The 21843-nt window shown below is 44.1% G+C and overlaps 1 protein-coding gene across 4 annotated transcripts in view; it reads right to left on the bottom strand.

Moving 5' to 3' along the window:
• Positions 1 to 21843, bottom strand: part of CNBD2 (cyclic nucleotide binding domain containing 2) — a 61089-nt gene that overhangs the window by 32157 nt on the left and 7089 nt on the right. For 2 of the 4 annotated variants that reach the window (XM_070588211.1, XM_070588213.1), the window contains exons 3-5: positions 11666 to 11803; positions 8080 to 8133; positions 4425 to 4588 (exon numbers count right to left, since the gene is read on the bottom strand). In XM_070588211.1, coding sequence (XP_070444312.1) covers positions 4425 to 4588; positions 8080 to 8133; positions 11666 to 11803 — 356 coding nt within the window. Of the gene's footprint in view, positions 1 to 4424; positions 4589 to 8079; positions 8134 to 11665; positions 11804 to 14966; positions 15224 to 21843 lie in introns of those variants that run through there. The other 2 variants (XM_070588215.1, XM_070588212.1) reach the window with 2 other exon arrangements.

The following is a 21843-nucleotide window of genomic DNA, read 5'->3' as shown; positions in this document are numbered from 1 at the left end:
TTTTGTTTGCCATTTGCTTGGAGTATCATCTTTCACCCCTTCACACTGAGCCTGTGTTTGTCTTTAGAGCTGAGATGTGTTTCCTGGAGGCGGCATATTGTTGAGTCTTGTTTTTTAATCCATCGAGCCACTCTGTGTCTTTTTTTTTGAATTTTTTTTTTGAATAAGATTAGCACTGAGCTAACATCTGCCACCAATCCTCCTCTTTTTGCTGAGGAAGATTAGCCCTGAGCCAACATCTGTGCCCATCTTCCTCTATTTTATATGTGGGACGCCTGCCACAGCATGGCTTGATAAGCAGTGCATATGTCCGTGCCTGGGATACAAACCAGTGAATCCAAGGCCACTGAAGAGGAGCACACAAACTTAACTGCTATGTCACTGGGCCAGCCCCCACTCTGTGTCTTTTGATTGGAGAATTCAATCCATTTACATTTAGAGTGATTACTGATATATGAGAGCTTAATACTGCCATTTTATCTCTTGTTTTCTGGTTGTGTGTATTTCCCTTGTTTCCTGTCTCATGTATTTCTGACTGCCATTTCAGTTTGGTGATTTTCTATAATGATTTCCTCAGTTTTCTTTTTATTTATCATTTGTGTCTCTACTCTGATTTTTTTCTTTAGTGGTTACCAGGAGGTTTGTACAAAAGATCTCATAGATGAGATGGTCCATTTTCTGATGGCCCCTTATCTCCTCAGCCTAAGCAGGTTCTATCCCTTTTCTCTTCTCCATCTAAGCTATTGTTGTCACAATTTACTCTGTTTTGTGCTGTAAGTTTATGATTAAAATGAAGTGCTTACAGTTATTGTTGATGCTTTCCTTCCCTTTATCTTTAATGTTGTAATTGTTTGTTAACCTGTTCTGATAGAGAGCTGCAATTTTCTGATTTTGTCTATTTATTTCCTGTTCAAGGCTTTGTAACCCCTTTCTTTCTTTCTCAGGTATGAGAGACTTATTGTTTTTGGTGAGAGAGATTGGCCCTGAGCTAAAATCTGTGTCAATCTTCCTCTATTTTGTAAGTGGGACGTTGCCACAGCATGGCTTAAAGAGCAGTGTGTAGGTCCAGGCTTGGGATCTGAACCTCCCAACCCTCATCCACCAAAGTGGAGCATGTGAACTTAACCACTATGCCACCAGGCTGGCCCCTATGAGGGCCTTTTTGATCATTTCTTGTGTGTGTGTGTGTGTGTGGTGGGGTCTTTTGGCAGTGAACTCCTTCAGCTTTTGTTTATCTGGGAAAGTCTTTATTTCTCCATCGAATCTGAAGGATAGTTTCACTGGATAGAGTAATGTTGGCTGAAAGTTTTTGTCTTTCAGTGTTTTGAATATATCATTCCACTCTCTCCTAGGCTGTAAGGTTTCTGCTGATCAATTCACTGAAAGCCTGGTAGTGGTTCCTTTGTAGGTTATTTTCTTCTGCTTAGCTACGCTTAATATTTTTTCATTGTCATTGACTTTTGCTAGTTTTACTATTAAATGCCTTGGAGAAGGTCTTTTTGCATTGATGCAAATAGGAGTTCTGTTGGCTTCATTTACACTTAATCCCAGCTCCTTCTTCAGATTTGGGAAGTTCTCAGCTATTATTTCTTTGAACAAACTCTCTGCTCCTTTTTTATCCATCTCTTCTCCCTCTGACATATCTATAATCCTTACGTTGCATTTCCTAATTGAGTCAGATTATTTCTTAGAGAATTTCTTCATTTCTTTTTAGTTTTAGTTCTCTCTCTTCCTCCACCTGAAGCATTTCTATATTTCTGCCCTCTAAATTACTAATTCTGTCCACCATAATGTCAGCTGTTTTGTTTGTTTTGTTTTGTTTTTGCTGAAGAAGATTAGCCCTGAGCTAACAGTGCCAATCTGCCTTCACTTTATATGTGGGTCGCCGCCACAGCATGGCTGATGAGTGGTGTAGGTCCACATCTGGGATCTAAACCTGCAAGCCGAGGCTGCCAAAGCAGACCCCGCCAAACTTAACCACTCTGGTGAGGGGCCGGCCCCTCAGCTCTGTTCTTTAAGGATTCTAGATTGTTTTTTTATCTCATTCATTGTGTTTTTCAACTCCAGAATTTCTGTTTGGTTTTTCTTTTTTTTTTCCTTCAGAGTTTCAATCTCTTTTGTGAAGAATTCCCTCTGCTCATTAATTTTATTCCTAAGTTCATTGAACTGTCTTTCTGAGTTTTCTCGTAGCTTGTTGAGTTTCTTTATGATAACTATTTTGAATTCTCTGTCATTTAGATTGTAAATTTCTGTGACTTTAGGATTGGTTTCTGGGTACTTGTCATTTTCCTTCTTGTCTTGAGTGTTAATGTTTTTCTTCATGCCATTTGATGGGGTGGACCTTTGCTGGTGCACAGTGGTAGTATCTGGTCACAGATTCCACCTGTCACTGTTGGGGGGTTGGGCAGGAGCTGTGTCCTCTGGCAGTTGTGCCCATTTGTTGAAAGCTGCATTGACAGGGTCCACCAGAGCATTTGCCCACTGACCACCACTGCTTCACACATGCAGGTGCCAGTGCTCTGGCACTGATCTCCTGCCCTTGCTGACTGGCCAAGGTGGTGCACCAGGTGGGATGGGAAGAAGGGGCCACTTTCTTTCCCATCCATGTTCCTGCTCTGCACTCACTAGTGGCCCACCTGAGCTGCTCAGCTTGGTGAGCGCACCCCTGCAGTAACTAAGCCACCTCAATGTGGAGCATTCCCACAGGCTGGGAAGCAACTCTGAGAGCCAAAGTATTCCCGTGGAGGGCTGCCTTTACCTCATCTCCTCTCAGAGTCGCAAGCCAGCTAGTGCATGAGGTCCCACAGCCTAGATTGCTGCCACTAGGAAGGGGAAAGAGATCTGCTTACCTCCTTCCACTGTTTCCCAGGGGATCCAGTACCCCTACCTTCAGACTTATGTCTGCATGGATCTCTCACATGTCTATTGTGCTGTATGGATGTCCTCTGTTGGTTAATGAATATCCTTTTCATTGTATCTTAGGGAGGAGAGGCTACAGGAACAGCTGACTCCACCAGGATGCTGATGTCACTCTCTGTAGTACTTTTATGGCAAAAATAGACCTCTGGGAGCCGGCCCTGTGGCTGAGTGGTTAAAGTTCCATGCGCTCCACCCTGGTGGCCAGGGGTTCGTGGGTTCAGATTGTGGGTGCAGACCTATTCCACCATGCCATGCTGTGGAGGCATCCCACATACAAAGTAGAGGAATACTGGGACAGATGTTGAGCATGAGTCTTCCTCAAGCAAAAAAAGAGGAAGATTGGCAAAAGATGTTATCTCAGGGTGAATCTTCCTCACAAAAACAAAAACCCAGACCTCCGGCCAGGGTTATTGCTTGGCTCTATTGGACACATTTACCTGAAATGCCTCTTCATACATACTAAGTGCCCTGGGAATGGAGGTGTTGGTGGAAGCAAATGCCAAAGATGGACAGCCAAGGAGCATTTCCAATCCCACTGGGAGCACACGATGATTTGCTTTTGCTCTGAGAGCTGCCACATTTGTCCCACAGCAGAGGGCAGGACCCCAGCCAGGCTGGCAGGAGGCTGGGGCAGGGCTTGGGGTTGGGAGTGGCAGAGTCTGAGGCAAATGAGGCGGCAGCAGAGTCTGAGGTGACCAAGGTGGTGGCAGCAGTTCCCTATGCTCAGCCAAGGTGCTGGTGTGGTGCGGGCCTGCCCCCCCCCCCCCCAAAGAATAATGTTTTACATGTATAAAATAAAATACAGCAGAATTACAGTTTATAAATGTTTTTTAAAACTGAAATTTGTGATACAGCAATACATGTGCATCTTTATTAAGGCACTGAATAACAAGGGCTAGCTGTGGATCTAATTTTGAAGATGTGATGAATGTAAATTATTTTTTGAGAAATCGGCAACCATATGAATACATGAAAATATCTGTGATTTCTTTTGGTGAAAAAGTCACAGGAATGGCTAATACTATAATGGTTTGTTACCCACATCCATGACAGAAGGAAATGATAAAGTTCAGTTAGACGTTAATAAAATATAGGGATAATTTCCTTCTCGGACCCTTGCTCTAGTTCCTATCTGGATGTAGGGCTTGGATTTGAGTCTCAGCTCTGCTGTGTACGATCTGGGTGACATAGGATGAGTCATTTTCCCCTCTGAACCTCAGTTTCCTCATCTTAAAAATGAGGGAATTGGACCTGATCCTTTCCAAGGGTCCTACCAGATCCTCTCCAGATTCAGTGGCTCCTTAATTCCAGGTAGACTCTCAATAAATGAATGAGATAATCTGTGCTGCAACCATAGCAGTAAGCACTACAGTGAACTGACAGACAGCTTTTCACAGCTGACACTCCAACAGAGGGACTGGTAGACCTGCCGTGGTCTTCTCAGCTGAGCTCTTCCTGCCCAACCATGTCCCAGCCCAGGGGCCAGGGGTGTGCCCCTCACTCACCGTTCAAAGCGCAGGACTTTGGCCAGGAGCAGCTGCAGGGGCTCCGAGTAGTTCCGGTAGCTATCCAGAACTTGCAAAAGGCTGCAGAGGGCTTGGACTTCTTGCTCTGACCTCCAGGAAGGCTGCTTCTGTGTGATCTGAATGGCCCTTGGGGGGAAGTGACCCTGGGGAAAGAGAGCCAGAGTGACACAGAGGACCCAGCAGTTTCCCCCAGGGGCCAGCAGGCCCACACTCCAGCTTTTACGCCTTCCCACTCCCATACAGTAGTGGCTGACATGTAATGAGTATTTACAGTGGGCCAGGTGTCCAGACCAGCATCTTACACGCACCAGCTCATTGCATCTTCACCCAGCCCACGAAGCAAGGCATGGTTATTATCCCCATTTGACAGATGAAGACACTTAGGCAGGATTATAACAGATCTGCTACACGCCTAGGTCCACAGCCCCAACTACCAATTAAACTGCCTCTGCTGTTCATTGACGGTCCCCGAGTCAATATGGGGCTCCCTGGGCTCACATGCACACTGCAGTCAGGGGAGATCTCCCTTGCCTCAGCCTATACCTCGGCTGCTACAGGAGACTAAGGAACAAAGGGAACCAACAAAGACTGTTAGCTAACCCTGGTGAACCAGCCCAGTGGGCAGACAGGTCTACTCATTCTCCCACCACTCTCACCTGCTGGGGAAATGGCACGGTGAGTTGTTAACACCCCCACTGATTGCGCATTGCACTTAGAACAAAATCTTAACTCCATACCACAACCTATGGCCCCACGTGGTCTGACTCCCTACCTCCCTATCCCCTCGCCTCCTGCTTTTCCCCTTCATTCTCTAGTCTCTAGCCTTCTACCCGTCTCTTGCATGTGCCAAGCTCATTTCCATCTTTCAGTCTTTGCTTGGGATGTTTCCTCTGCCTGGAATGCTCTTCCCCTGGGTTTTCACATGGATATGGTTGCCTCTTCCTCCTCATTTTGTTCTCAGCTCATATGCTGCCACGTCATCAGGGAGTCCCTACGGATCATCAGAGGTAAAATAGCAGGCCCGCTCCCCATCACTCTGTAAGCTCTGAATCATTTTCTTCAAAGCATTTAATACTTTCTGAAATGATCTTATCCCTTTTGGTTAAGGTGTACATTATCTGTCACTTCCCCACCCTACACACACACACACGCATATACACCACACAAACATACACACACTCTAGAACTGTACTGTCCAATATGGCAGCCAATAGCCACTTGTAGCTATTTAAATTTAAACTAAATTAGATAAAGAATAAGTTCCTCAGTCACACTAGCCACAGTGCTCAATAGCTACACGCGTCCACTGGCTATGGTATTGGACAACGCAGACTACCGAACGTTTCCATGATCACAGAAAGTCTATTGGATAAAAGTGCTTTAGAATATAAGTCCCAAGAGAAACACAATAGTGGCCTTCTCTACCACTCTAGAATAATGCGTCACATGTAGTGGGCACTCAATGAAATAAATATTTATGGAAAGAACAAACGAATGCCAGCAGTCTTGTATAACAGTAATTGTCGTAGAAGCAAAATGACAAGACGAATAATTCTGGACATCGGGATGACAGATCTGAAGCCTTGCACATTCACTCAGAAAGGCAGTGTAGCTCAGTGATTAAAAGTGCACAGGCTCTTGTGCCAGGTGCCTGGGTTTAAAGCTTGGCCTGCTAGTTCCTAGCTGTGTGTCCCGGGACAAGTCACCTCTCCCTGAACCTCAGTTTCCCTATCTGATAATAGCAGAAACTATATGTATAAATAGCATAATTAATATGTGCAAAGGACTTACAACATGTCTGGCACTCAGCATGGGCTATGGAAGTCTTGGCCATTTTTATGGTCTGAATCCAATCTTTCTCCTTTCTCTCTCTTGTTATCAAGAACCCAATGGGATTTCTATCACAGGGCCCATTTATAACAAAACACAGATGGCCCTGGCTTCTGTGAACCCCACTGATTCTTCAGGCCCACTTGGGGCCCTAATTCCTTCAGGAAATATTTCTCACCACTCCCAACCCTTACAGGCTCCCCTCTCTGGATTCCTTCAGAACTGATTCTATTTGTTATTTAACTTCGTGAGTAAGTTTCATCACCTTAACTCCTGATTAGCTCCTTAAGGGCAGGTGGGAATGTTACACAACTTAGTATTCCCCACAACCAGACACAGATCTGGGCCCACCTTAGGAGCTCAAAAAAGTATCTGGTGGGGCGGTCCCTTGGCAGAGTGGTTAAGTTCGGGCACTCTGCTGTGTCAGCCCAGGGTTTCACCAGTTCAGATCTTGGCATGGACATGGCACTGCTCATCAAGCCATGCTGAGGTGGCATCCCACATGGCACAACTAGAAGGACCCACAACTAAAAATATGCAACTATGTACCAGAGGGCTTTGGGGAGAAAAAGGAAAAATTTTTTTAAAATCTTAAAAAATAATAAAAATAATAAAAAGTGTACATTAAAAAAATTTTTTTAAATTAAAAAAAAGTTTCTGGAATGGGAAAAGGGAATATAATTCAAACAGGGCCTGGGTGACATGGCCGCTGCCTGCTTCTCAAACACCACTTCTTTTTTTAAGATTTTATTTTTTTCCTTTTTCTCCCCAAAGCCCCCCGGTACATAGTTGTATATTCTTAGTTGTGGGTCCTTCTAGTTGTGGCATGTGGGACGCTGCCTCAGCGTGGCTCAATGAGCAGTGCCATGTCCGCACCCAGGATTCGAACTGACGAAACACTGGGCTGCCTGCAGCGGAGTGTGCGAACTTAACCACTCGGCCACGGGGCCAGCCCCACAAACACCACTTTTCAGTGCTGTCACCATCACTCACTTCAGGCCAGCTACCCCCTCCCCCTGTTTCCCACATACAGGAAGGATAAAAGAGGCAGGCAAAAGAGGCCACACCTTGGCTCCAAGAGGAGAAAGGGGTGAGACAGAGTGGCACAGGTGGTCCTGGTACTGGTTAGAAAGCTCCGTTCTTCCCCTTTCCCTGAGAGAAAAACCAACATGGCTATTCCAGGCCAGGCTCAAGTCAGGTCTACACTAGTAAGAACTTCAGATCTACCCTATATATAGGTAAACTCCTTTAAATTTTAAATTAATATCCAGGATTTGGTGGAGAGAAGCCAGGAAGATAACAACGCTTCTTGAAATTCAGAGAACAAGTCACACAGTCCAGATAAAGGCATTTCCTCGTCAGACTGGCCATCTGACACCCAGGTCGGGGATAGGTGTGCCCAGCATCTCTTGGAGAGTTTGGAGCAGAGCCAGAATTCACACACAGGCCAGGGCTTTTCCCACCACCCTATTTCTCCTCTGTCTGGGGTTCTCACACCCTCTGTTTTGCCTTCCGCTGTTTTCCCACAGGTTCAAGTGCAGGCGCTCTCCCCCACGGGTTCTGCTCAGCTATAAAGCAAGAACGGGGTCAGGGGGCTCACACTCTTGGAAAGCCAGGGCTGCAAGGGATCACTGAGAGCAGCTATTTTAAAGATAAGGAAACTAAGTGGCTAGCTCAGGGTGACACACTGGGTTGGTGGAAGAACCTGGACTAGACACAGCTGTCCTAATGCCCAGCCCAGTGTTTCTTCCAGGCCATGATGCAGAAAGAAAATTCCCAGCAGCAAGGTCAGAGTTATGCATACCGACTCTGCAACGAAATCCATGGTATCAAACGTGATCCGGCCTTGCTTCTTTTTCTGAAAGAAAAGGAGTGGGGGAAGGAAGGAGAATCAGCAGAACTGCTTCTAGAATTTTGCACTGAAACCCTTCTGCGTACCTGGACCACCATAGCAGGCAGGAAGCCATGGGAAACCTCCTACCAGCTGGGCCTCTCATGTCCACCTCTGCCCAAAAGCCCCAACTCAGCACGAAATTTGGGCCCAGCATTATGAAGGGAGAGAAAGGGGGGAGGGAAGGGAGGATAAAGACAGGAAGGATGAGAGGGAAAAGGAAGAGGGAAAAGAAGCAAACAAATAGGAAAGTATAGAGGGAGGAAAGAACGGAAAGGAGGGATAAAAAGGAAGGAACAAATGAAGCCAACCTTTGTTAAGTGCCTTTAAGGAGCCAGGCATGGTGCATCTTCCTTATCTTACTCCATTTCATCATCAAGACAAAGCAGGTATTATTAAGCCCCATTTAGGACTTGAGGGAGGTGAAGGAACTTGCCCAAGCATCACACAGTGAGTAAACTCCTCACCTAGAGGATGACCAGGAGCAGGTGTAAGAGGTCTCAGGGATGAACTAATCCAACCCTATCTCCTAACAGATGCAGAAAGGATGCAACAAGAGTAGAGAAAGGGGCAGAGAGACGGAAAAGATATGTGGGAGGAGCTGGGGGAAGGGACAAACATGGCCCTGACCACCATCCTGGGCCACACCAGGACCCACATTCATCTCTCAGAGCCCACTCAGATCCCTGTCCTCTCCCCCATTTATAGTTTGTGTATCTGTGTGGTGCTCCTCAGGGAGGCCAATGAAGGAAAGAGGTGGCGTTCAGAAAGATCCAGATTTACATACTCTACTGTAAACCAGTCCATGGCTCTCTCCACCCCAGGCACCCAGCTGTCTGCACAGTAGCCATATTGATGAGGATTATTTTGGGTTGGTTACTTTTAACTGCAGACAAGAAAGAAACTCTGAAAAGTAGAATTTACTTACCCTTTGTTAAGAGACATTTACATTTGTATAGGAAATCTCCATTTGTAAAGGTGTTTCCCTCTCTGCACCAGGAAGAAGGGGGGGATGACCTTATCTCTAGAAACTCTTAATGGGGAAGGCAAGGACTTAAATCTGCATAATAATCTTACTTACATAATAATTACATAATTACATAATAATCTTACATGTTGACTGTACTTGTCTGGTAACCTCATATAACTGACTCCCGCCACCACCAACATCCTCCTTTGTCTTTAGTTGAAGATGATGTTTAAGGTGGTGGCTTCAGCCATTTTGGCGAGTTGCTCAGGTTGCCTGAGCCTCTCCCATGTATACATGCTGTAAAGCTTTGTTTGATTTTCTCCTGTTATTCTGTCTCATGTGACTTTAGTTCGTTCTCTGGCCAGAAGAACCCAGAGCAGGTGGAAGAAATGTCTTCCTCCCCTACAGTTTGGCGACTTGGAGGGAATAAAATTCCACTGGCTGTGATGAGGATCAAGGCTGCCCCAAGGAGAGAAGCTCCAGGTGACCTGCCCTACATACCAATCTATATCATCCTCCAGGAAGCACAGGACACCCTGACTTAATCCAGTCTGCCTCTTATCTAAAGTTATAGGACCACCCAATAACCAGACCCCATCTTCACTGATACCATTTTAATGACTTTTTTTTTTACATAATCTTTCCTTTGTCTTGTAAAGAGATAACTCACATACCTATGCCTTAAATTTAGCCCTACCTTCCACCCATGTCTGCAGCTCTTTACTGCCCATGGGTCCTGTCCCCATGCTACTCCACACTATTCTCTAAATAAAAGAGCACTACTGCCAGACCTTGAGAGTCCAAGAAATCTTTCTTTCGACTCCATGACTCACCGAGCCCACATCAATATGACTCCCATAGGCTGCCCTTGAGAGACTTCTGCCCTTCTCACAGCCATCCTGAATGGGCAATGCTGTTAGGTTTAGCCTCACACTCTCCTGATGACAAGCCTAACTCTGGTCTTCAGCTTCCAGCTGCCCAGGCACCAGCCCAAGTCTTCTGGTAACCAGACTCCTGGTCTCCAGATCCCTTCTCCTCACCACTGCATGACCACCACTGCACGACCACCTGGAGTCAGAATGTCCTTCCTGAGACTTCAGTCTCTTAGGTGACAATTCTTCCACTCCATCCCTTCCCATGTCATGGCCCAACAACAGGGCAGAATCTGGCCACAGACTTGTTTGGTTTGGCTAGCAAAATGTCTTCAAAATAGATGAATTTGAATGTCTTTAGATGACGCATGCCTGTCCTCTCCAGCTGGACCACAGGCCCCTACTCCCTGGTACATCTTAGACTCAATCACACACAGTTACATTACCTGCTGGCCCCTAGAAACCAATCTAAGAGCGCCTTCCTTTCCCCCATCACTACCTCCCATAACCCTCTCCTTGGCTACTGTCCTTCAGAAACCATTTTGGGAAATTTCTTGGAGTGAATTGCTGGATGCGGGGGGAGGGGGGACTGGTCTAGTCACTCTTGACATAACAGGAAAATGGGCAGTGTTGGTCCAGGTATTGGCTGGGGAACTTTGGAGCTCTGGATGGTAATGAAGACACCTTTGGGGAGCCAGAACAAGTTAACAGAAGGGTGATCAACTTTTCTGAGCCAAAAAGGGGTTTATGATCTACCATTGGGATAAAATATTTGAAATCGAGACCTTCTAGAAAATCTAGAAAGCGCAGTCACCGGAGTGAACAGGGCCCTGCAAATGTTCCTCTCTTGTTTAAGTGGGGGAACAGGAAAGAAGGCAGAGAAGATGAACAGTTGGTGAGCCTTCAGAAAACCCCAACTCTATTATGACTCCTGGTTTCTTCTGGCTCTTTTTGTTTTTCTGAGGAAGATTCGCCCTGAGCTAACATCTGTGCCAATCTTCTTCTATTTTGCATGTAGGTTGTCGCCACAGCATGGCTGCTGATGAGTGCTGTAGGTCTGTGCCCGGGAACTGAACTCTGGCTGCCAAGGCTGAGTATGCCGAAGCTAACTACTAGGCCACAGGGCCAGCCCTCTCTCTATTCTGGCTCTTTTGATCCCTGTTGGAATAGAGATGGCTTCTTTCCCACTCCCGATGTTTCTTTCCACACAGAGGGAGTTGTATGAGTAAAACACCACTAGCCTCTCTCCTTCCACATTGAGGAGGAGTGACTTAAACTCCTTGGTGAGGCTGGAAGGAGAAACTGGACATGACCATCCCCTTCTCCTTTCCTCTGAGCCCACACTCTGCCCTGCCCAGCTCTGCCGGGAGTTTAGTGCAGGAAGCCCTGTGACTGCAGTGGAGCCTGCCTTGGTCCAGCACTGCCTGTGACGAGGTGTGTAAAGCTGCCTAATTCTGAGTTCGCCACTTAGGCAACCCTCTTGCTTGGTAACCTTCTCCAGGATAAGTCTCATCATTAATAAAACTGACAGTTGTGTCTCCCATCTGCTTTCCCTTTGTCTTCTCTCTCAGTTGGTTCAGAACTTGGGCTAGGAAGTGGGGTACTATTTATTGGACCCCCTTACACCCTCATATTCCTGCTAAGCCCAGCTGCTTACATCCCAGAAGGAGAAGATAGGGTGCCTTCTGTGAGCACTCTCAATGATCTGGTATTCCCGGAATCCTCTGAGACCTTGGCGGAACATTTTACACACTCGGATCATCACGATGATATCCAGGGTGACCCGGTACAGCGCCTGTGGAAACAAAACAAACAAGATCAGTGGAAACCATCTGTTTTCAGCAGTCAACAGCAGGCTGGATAGCATTGAACCAGGTGAAATGTAACAGGATTAAATGCAGTGGCGTGCTGGAGCAAGAGTTACATTTTCAGGACGTTTTCAAGCCTGTTAAGATCATTTTGGTAGCTTAAAATTGGCCACAGTAGGAGTATTTATCCCACAAAAACTGGCAACTACTACAAATGGGGGCATCTCCCTCTCCAGGAACCAGTTTTTAAAACATTCACCAGCACAGTTCTAGTTAAATGTCAAGTCCCTCACTTCAGAAAATAAAGGGCACAAGTAACAGCAGGCAGTAAAGGATGATGCACACAGAGCCTGCATTTTTGGAATCAGACGGATCTGAGGGAAGAATGGTCAGAGAGATGTAACATCGCTGGCTTTGAATACAGAGGAAGGGGGCCATGAGCCAAGGAATGTGGGTGGTCTCTAGAAACTAGAAAAGTCAAGGAAATGGATTCTTCCAAAGGAATGCAGCCCAGGTGACACCTTGATTTTAGCCCAGGGAGACCAATGCCAGACTTCTGGCCTACAAAAGATAATAAATCTGTGTTGTTTAAGCCACTAAATTGTGGTAATATGTTACAGCAGCAATAGAAAACTAATATACCACCTAATGCAGGATAGGCCATCCTATCTTTTCCCTGAGAACCTGGAATTGGAACTGAAAACAAATCAGTCTCTCCATCCCAAAATGAATTTGGGAGTAAGGGCAGTAACTCTCCACCAGCTCAGTAAATACAGGGGGTAGCGAAACAGTTCAACAGAAAAGAGACAAATCCACAATGCGAAACAATCTACAAGTCAACTAACCTAGTTTCTTCAAAAAGTCAATTTCATGATGCAAAAAAACAAGGGATGGGGGCTGTTCTAGATTAAGACTCAAGACACATACAAACAAATACAAAATAAGAACCTTGATTGGATCCTATTCATAGTAACAAGCTGTAAAACACATTTTAGGGGCAAATAACGAAATTAAATATGATTGGCTATTTGATGATATCAAGGAATTAGTGCTAATTTTCTTAGTATTATAGTGATATTGTGGTTATGTCCTTATTTTTAAGAAAGTGTGATAAAGTATGCAATTTACTTTCAAATGATTCAGCAAACACACCCACATGCACACACACACACAGACAAATAAGGGCAATATGGCAAAATGTCGATTATGAGATCTAAGGAGTGAGCACTGTATATACTTCAACGTTCATGTTTGAAAATTTCCCTAATTAAAAAAACACAAAAACTAAAAACTTTTGTTTATTAGCTTCTGTTAATAAAGATATCACAAACAAAATGAAAAGACCAACTACAGACTGGAAGAATATATTTGCCATGCACATCATTGACAAAGGATTACTATTCAGACTTCCTTTAATTAAAAAAATTCTACAAATCAAAAGAAAAATACAAATAAGCTAATAGAAAAATGAGCAAAGGATATGAACAGGTATTTCAAAGGGAAAACTCAAATCACCTCTAAATAATGAAAAGATTCTGAACATCACTAGAAATAATGGAAACATACCTTAAAGTAACAAGAAGATACCATTTTACACTTATCAGATTGGGGAAATGGGAAACAAGGCACAACTATGCTGGAGAACAATTTGGCAACATTTTAAAAAGTTGAGGAGGGGCCGGCTCCGTGGCCGAGTGGTTAAGTTCACGTGCTCCACTTCGGCAGCCCAGGGTTTTGCCGCTTCAGATCCTGAGCGCAGACATGGCACCACTCATCAGGCCATACTGAGGCGGCATCCCACATAGCACAACTAGAAGGACCTACAGCTAAAAATATACAACTATGTACCAGGGGGCTTTGGGGAGAAAAAGGAAAATAAAATTTTTTTTAAAAAAAGTTGAGGATATGTGTACTTTACAATCAAGGAATTGTATGCACTTTTTATATATACTTTAGAGAAATTCAGACATGTTCACAAGGAGATAGCATGAGGACAACTGTGGCACATTGTTAACAGCAAAAAGCTGAAAATAATTGAAGTGTCTGCCCATCAGCAAAGGAATGCATCAACACATTACAGATTGAACACAGCATTAGAGCTGTGTGTGTCAATGCAGGTAAAGCTCACACATAATTTTGAGTGGAAAAAAGGTGAAATACAAGGCCATTTTTTAAAATATGCCATATACTATAGTTGCTTATGGCTACATACATATGTAACAAAATTTTAAAATATAGATAGGAAGGGTACACAGCAACCTCAGGAAAGTGGTTACCAATGAGGAGAAAGGGAGTAGGATGCTGAGGAGCTTCATCTGTAACTATATTTTCCTTAAAAATTATACATCCTGGGGCTGGCTCCACGGCCTAGCGGTTAAGTTCAGCACACTCTGCTTTGGCAGCCTGAGTTTGGTTCCTAGGCATGGACCTACACCACTTGTCGGTGACCATGCTGTGGCAGAGTCCCACATACAAAATAGAGGAAGATTGGCAACAGATGTTAGCTCAGGGAGAATCTTCCTTAGCAAAAAATAAAAATAAAAAATTATATATCTAAAGGAAATAGGGGGAAAGGCTTTATTAATAAAATTAATATTTATCAAATACAATTTGCCATTGTCAGGCAACTATTCTAATCCCTTTATATGTACTGACTCATTTAATCCTCAACAATAAATGTATGCAATAGGTACTAATATTATCATCACCCTCTACAGGCACAGTAGCAAGTAACTTGCCTAATACTAATATTAGTCACATGACTAATAGGTGATAGAGATTTGAACCCATGCAGTCTGGCTCCAGAGTCCCTAAGTTTAACCTATTACTCAACCCTGCTGCTGGGCCTTATTCTCTCCGGATCTCATAATGGCAGGAAGGGTGGATACAGAGCAGGACACAGGGGCTCAGAGTGTAACCTGTGATTTGCCCAGTGTCGAGGGGGTAGTAGGCTTCACGGCAGGGGTCAGAATTCAATCTTTCTGAAGCCTAATCTGGAACTCCATCCTTTGTGGCCATGCTGTGACTCCAAAAGTTACAGGGTGGCCACGTTCATCCAAGGTCCCCACCTACACGTGCCTCTCCCTTCCTCAAATAACGTCTGTTCGGTCTTCCACTCTTCCCTCTCAGGGCCCTTGGCACTCTGCTCACCAGTTCACTCTTCAGGACCTGCCAGGAATTATACACCAGATATTTCCTCATAGTTCCTGAGTTGGCAAATGGCACAACTAGCCCATTTGCCTTTCAAGGGTAGGACTACAAATCCTTCCCCAAGAATCCAGTTATATTAGAAACAAATGGCTTTCCTTGGTGGCAAGATAAGAGTTCCTCTCCACTCCTCATATCCTACCAACAGCTGCTGGAAGCCTTGGCCTGAGAAAATCTCATCCTCAGAATCTCCTCATGTCACAGTGGAGGATTCTAGAAGGAAGTGAGGGTGGTGGAAAGGAACTGGAATCTGGGAATCTAACATTTACCGAGCACTCACTCATAGGCATTATCTTAGCTAATCCTCACAACTACCTCAAGAGGAGGGACTAGACACCCACTCCATGTATGAGGAGACTGCGGCTCAAAGTGGCTCAGTGACCACCAGAGTCAAGGGGCCACCTTTAAGAAAGTAAGAGGCATCTGGACTGGGGGCAGGGGCATCCAACACTCAGCCTGGGGACCACTCTGAGGCTTAGAACTTAGAGACCCTGGAGTGTAGGTGCATGGCGCTGTCCTATAAATCCTAAATCAGTAAATCAGGAACATTCAGCAAAGAGGAAGTCCTCAACCAAATAGGGTGCCAAATGTTGAAAGGAACATGGTGACTGGAACTCAATCACTCAAGGGTCTTTCCAAAAGTAGAGAAGAATACAGGGTCTAAAGTGGTCTTTTCTACTAGATTAAAGATGGCAGTCGATAATCCCAATTTGCTCTTGTACAAGAATCCTCAGTGAAAACCCACGACTTCAAGCATTGCCTGATTTGCCATTCCTATCCTGCTAGGCCTACCTGCCAACCCTCCCCCAACTGACAGCCAAATGGAGGGCACCGAACACAGTGAAGACAGCTGCACAGCTGGGAAGAAAGGCGCAGGCTCTGACTTACTAAATTCAAAGGCCACTATTCCTGGGGTGAGATGCTAACCACTTACAGAGGCGAGAAAAGATAGAACTGGGTTTTTTGACCCTTACCCAGAGAAAAGATGCAAAGAACTCAGGGAGAGACAGAGCAAGAGAAAGTTTCAGAAAAAGAGAGACAGTGTGGAGTTTTTGCCTCCCCTACCACAGACCAGGTGTTGAAGGAAATACAAGAAGATCCCCTACAAAAGTTTAGGGGGTTTCTGAGGGACACTCCTGGGTGTGGGGTAGGCAAGAGAGATGGTGGGAAGTGGCTATGGACAGGGGGGTATCCCATTCAGTCCTCTGAGTTGCCTGAGGATCCAAGTGACATGGAGAGGATCCAGACTCACGAGAGGCATCAGAGGATCCCAGTAATAGGACCAAGGACCTGATGAGACCCCAAAAGCAGACACTCCCAACTTCACCTCTTGCCAGCTGTGGTTGTATAATTTCCCTGGGAACTGGACCAGTGTTGGGGAGGAAGACGCAGGAAGCCTGGAGAGCTCTGAACTGACCTGAGATGAGTCAATAAGCTTGAAATTACATCCCCTCAAAATTACTGGACTGGATCTCAATTTACCTGGAGACATCTAAATTAAGCTGTCTGCTAGCAGGCAGGCTAGGGACTCAGAGTCAGACATTAACATCAGTTCTGGAAATTAAGAAAATGCCCTTTCTGTCCCAGTTCCTAATCTTATAACTGAATCATTACAGAGTAGATCATCAGAAAGAGCACTGGTGCTATTCCTATGTGATTCTGCGTAAATCATTTAACCACTTTGGGCCTCACTTTCCTACTTATAAAAGGGAGTTAGACTCAATTCCACAAATAATTTCTTTTCAACACAAGATCTTTATTGTTTCGCTAACTATGAAAGTCATACAACAAACGTTTACAGAGCTCCAACTATGTACAAAGCATGAAAAGGTGAATAAGACACAGTCTCTGCTTACAGGGAGTTCACAATATGCTGGGGAAGGAGAAAATCTCACTATACTAAAGCTCTAAAGATATGTAAAGAAAGAGCAGGGCCTGTTCAGGGCACATGAGATGTAGCTGGCATGTGAGATGCCCAGGAGGCAAGTCAGGAAGTGAGGCTGAACTGGCAGAGGCCACAAAGTAGCCACCCACGGACCAACCTCAGCTTGCAGACTGCTTTATTTGACCCACATGGTGTTTTGGTTAAAATATTGCCAAAACTTAACTAGCTTATCTTTATTGGGGAATGGGCTCTCCAATTCACCAAAGTCCTCACCTCACACAACTGTTACTTGCCAGGCATGTGACATATTTGCCATCCCCAGTATAGGATCTATCTGACCTCTTTCAGGTTTAAAATCTTTTGACTATAATCAGTGGTTGCAAAATGGTGGTCCCCAGGCCATAACTAGCCTGCTGGCCTGGTTTGACAGAGTTTTTAAAAAATTTGAATTAGGTATCAACACTTAAATATTGGGATTTTATGGATAATTTTCTACAAAAACATAATTTACTAAAGTGACCCCAATAGAAACCATGTAAATAGACTAATTTTCAAAGAAAAAGAGAAAGTTGTAAAAGAGCTCCCTCACCAGCACTACCACCAAAAAAGAAAAAGTCCCAGTCCTGAAGTTTTCACAGGCAACTTCAGATGATCCTGATGTTTCTTAAACTGTCCCAGAGCATAAAAAGAAGGAAAACTACCAAATTCTTTTTGTGAATTCAAGAGAATATGGATATTAGAACCTGATAAAGATTGTATAAAAAAGGAAATCCAGGGATTCATTTCATTTTCCTTGAATATTGTTTTAAAAATCTTACATTGAGGGGCTGGCCCCGTGGCCGAGTGGTTAAGTTCGCGTGCTCCGCTGCAGGCGGTCCAGTGTTTCGTTGGTTCGAGTCCTGGGCGCGGACATGGCACTGCTCATCAGACCACGCTGAGGCAGCGTCCCACATGCCACAACTAGAAGGACCCACAACGAAGAATATACAACTATGTACCAGGGGGCTTTGGGGAGAAAAAGGAAAAAATAAAATCTTAAAAAAAAAAAAAAAAAATCTTACATTGAAAACATTTTTTGACAGAGGTATGTTCAAGGACATGTCACTCTTGTGGGCAATGGGTGCTACAAGGTGCTGGGGCCTTAGTGAGACCACCCAGAGCCTGCCTCAGAGCTGTCTCATTGGTTGAGGGCTGCTCCCAGAGGCATTCATCCCCAGCATTTCTGGGCTGAGCAATCCAGAGGCCAGAGAAAACCCTCAACAAAGGTGCTTAGAGTAGGAAGCCATCATGTCTGCCTAGGAAGAAACGGCAAGTGCCAAGAAGACCCAGATTAAAGCCATAAAGAATTGCTGGGGCTGCAGGTCTCAGCGAGAACTGGCAGAGTTCAGAGTTCTCCAAAAAAGCGGGAGCAGTTGAAGGAAGAACCAATGGCACCTTTAGTACAACACGGGGATTGTGACGTAAGAGCTGGCTCTGGGAGCTTCTCTGGTGCCACTGGTCCCAAGGAAAAGCAGGGCATGTAGACTGACCAGGGAAACACACAGATATGCCATTTTTGCAACCCTGTCACTGCCAAGTTCCATCTGCCAGGAAGACAAAGGGCTAAACCAATTCCCTCGCACAAAACCCTTGTCAACAAAAGAGCTTCACCAGGAACCCAACAGACTTACTGCCAGCCTGGAATGCTACTACTGTCCCTTCCCCACCCACAACTCCAATAAATAGCTGGTCCAGGAAGCACTCACTTTATGTGAAGGGGAATTATAGTGAAAAATAAATAGCACCAGACCTATATAAATATATTACAAAAAAAGTGGGAAAGGGAGGCAGGGAACGAGAAAAACAAACGGCAGATGAAAGGCATTCTCTAGGAAAAAACTAACATGAGACAGATGATAAGCACGAACAGCAAAGAACTCAAAGGGCTTAATGAATTTTAAAACAAGAGATCAAAGCAAAGATGCAATAGTTCAAAGAAGAGAAGATGAGAAAACTGGAAGAGAAGGCATTGGCGGAGCTCAGGAAAGAAGTGTTTTTTTAAAAAAACCATCTCAGAAGTGAAGGTCATTTCAGAAACATCAAAAAGGAAGCTATACTTGCTGAATACAGAGGATAGGATTGCAAAAAGCAAGGAAAGGAGATGGAAATGAACAATTAAAAAAGAACCAAGAAATAATATAGCAAATAAGTATGGAGATATAGAGGGATGCGACGTAACATGAGTACACGGGTTTCCTCAACTTCTATAGCTGTAAACCTTTTTCTTCCAGTTTTATTGAGATGCAGTTGACATATAACATTGTATTAGTTTAAGGTATGCAACATAATGATTTGATATATGTATTTACCATGAAATGATTGCCATAATAAGTTTAGTTAACATCCATCACCTCACATAGTGACAATTTTTGTGTGTGTGTGATGAGAACTTTTAAGAGCTGTTAACCTGAAGACACCTTTTAAACCTGAAAATCCGGGGCCGGCCCCATGGCCGAGTGGTTAAGTTCGCACGCTCTGCGTCGGCGGCCCAGGGTTTCACCAGTTCGAGTCCTGGGCACGGACATGGCACCACTCATCAAGCCATGCTGAGGTGGCATCCCACACGCCACAACTAGAAGGACCCACAACTAAAAATACATAACTATGTACCGGGGGCCTTTTGGAGAAAAAGGAAAAATAAAATCTTTAAAAAAAACCCTGATAAACTGAGAAACAGATATATAATTATTTAAAGATATAAAGGGAACTAACATTAATAATCAATTAAGACTAGACAGGAAAGGATGAAAAAAGTATAACAATGACTCGTTTTTGACTTTTGAATTTTGTGCTAGGTGTATATATACATATCTATCACCTATTCAAAATGAATGAATCCATTTTTAAGCAATAAAACAGAATCAACGCAGTGCGATAAGGAACGCAGAGCTACTGGTGGAGCAGCACAGTAAAAACAGGTTCGGTGAACACTGGGAACCAGGAGGGCTGCAACTGAACAGAAATCAGTGAAAGGCGAGAAAGGCAAACGATATGAAGTATCGAGGCTCCTGCATCTACACTGGTTTATCAGGAACGAGAATTACTAATAACTAAGTTAATTACAAACATACTCTAGCTAGATTAACTCCCAGTAATCTCAAGCTCATGGAAACATCAAAAGATAAAACAGGTCTTCACCCCAAGATCAAACATATTTGATAAAATAGGTTACCAAAAAGAAGTTAATAAAGTCAGTAGAGAGACCAGAGCAAGCTTCTTAGACTTCCTATTAAAAAAAAAGAAAAAAGCAGAAAATAGAACTGGGGGCTTTTTATTTAAATCACCTCATTAGCTGAACCTGCATTCTCTTCACCATGAGCAGAGCTGGCCCCCTGGAATGATGTATGTAGTGTGCGCTATATGTAAATGAAATTTTAGAATTACTAAATCTATCGAAAATTTGAATTTCTTATCTAGTGGTAACATATCTTTAAACTTTCTACTTAATATCTCACATTTTAAAAATGCAAAATAACAAGCATTGGCGAGGATGTGGAGAAATTGGAACTCTTGTGCATTGCTGGTGGGAACTCTTTAAAATGGTGGAGCTGCTGTGGAAAGCAGCACGCAGTTCCTCAAAACGTTAAGCATAGACTTACCACACGATCCAGCAATTGCACTTCTCAGTATATACCCAAAAAGACTGACAGCAGGGACTCGAAGAGATACCTGTGCACCAATGTTCATAGCAGCATTAGCTACAATAGCCAAAAGGTGGAAACAGCCCAAATGTCCACTGATAAATGAACTGACAAACAAAATGTGGTGTTACATATAATGGAATATTAGTCAGCCTTAAAAAGGAATGAAATTCTGATACATTGGAAGTTACTGTTTAACGGGTACAGAGTTTTAGTCAGGGAAGATGGAGAAGTTCTGGAGATGGACAGTGGTGATAGCTGCACAACGTCAATGTACTTAACACTACTGAACTGCACACTTAAAAATGGTTAAAATGGCAAATTTTATGTTATGTGTATTTTACCACAATTAAAAAAATATTGCAGAGCTAGCCCTGATGGCCTATTGGTTAAAGTTTGGCGCACTCCACTTTGGCGGCCCAGGTTTGGTTCCCGGGCACGGCACCACACCACTCATCCGTCAGTAGCCATGCTGTGGTGGCGGCTCACATAGAAAAACTAGAAGGACTTACGACTGGAATATACAACTATGCACTGGGGTGTTGGGGAGGAAAAAAGAGAGAGGAAGATTGGCAACAGATGCTAGCTCAGGGCGAATCTTTCCTAGCCAAAAAACTGCCTTAGGATAAGTGAAAAACAAAACAAACACAACCTGAAAACCTTCAGCAATAACAAACAAAAAAATAATCTAAAATGTGCAAAAGATTTGAACATTTTACCAAAAGAAGATTTAAAAATGGCAAGTAAACATATGAAAAGGTGGTCAACATCATTAGTTATTAGGAAAATTCAAATTAAAACCACAATGAGATACCACTAAACACCTACCAGAATGGCTGTTAAAAATTTGACAATACTTGGGCCAGCCCCGTGGCCAAGTGGTTAAGTTCACGCGCTCTCCTTCGGCAGCCCAGGGTTTCGCTGGTTGGGATCCCCGGTGAGGACACGGCACCGCTCATCAGGCCACGCTGAATCGGCATCCCACATGCCACAACTAGAAGGACCCACAACTAAAATATACAACTTTGTGCTAGGGGGATTTGGGGAGAAAAAGCAGGGGGAAAAAAAAAAGATTAGCAACAGTTGTTAGCTCAGGTGCCAATCTTAAAAAAAAAAAACAAATTTGACAATACCAAGTGCTGGTGAGGATGGAGAGCAACTAAAACTTTCATACATTGCTGGCCCTGGATTCTGCCCTGGCCAGTACTTGTCTTCTGAATTTTAGTTCCCAATCTGTGAACTCTAAGTTTCTAAG

This window comes from Equus przewalskii, chromosome 21 (genome assembly GCF_037783145.1).
Source record: "Equus przewalskii isolate Varuska chromosome 21, EquPr2, whole genome shotgun sequence".
Lineage (NCBI taxonomy): Eukaryota > Metazoa > Chordata > Mammalia > Perissodactyla > Equidae > Equus > Equus przewalskii.
The sequence above is the reverse complement of the archived record's forward strand: the minus strand, read 5'-3'. Positions and strand labels throughout refer to the sequence as shown.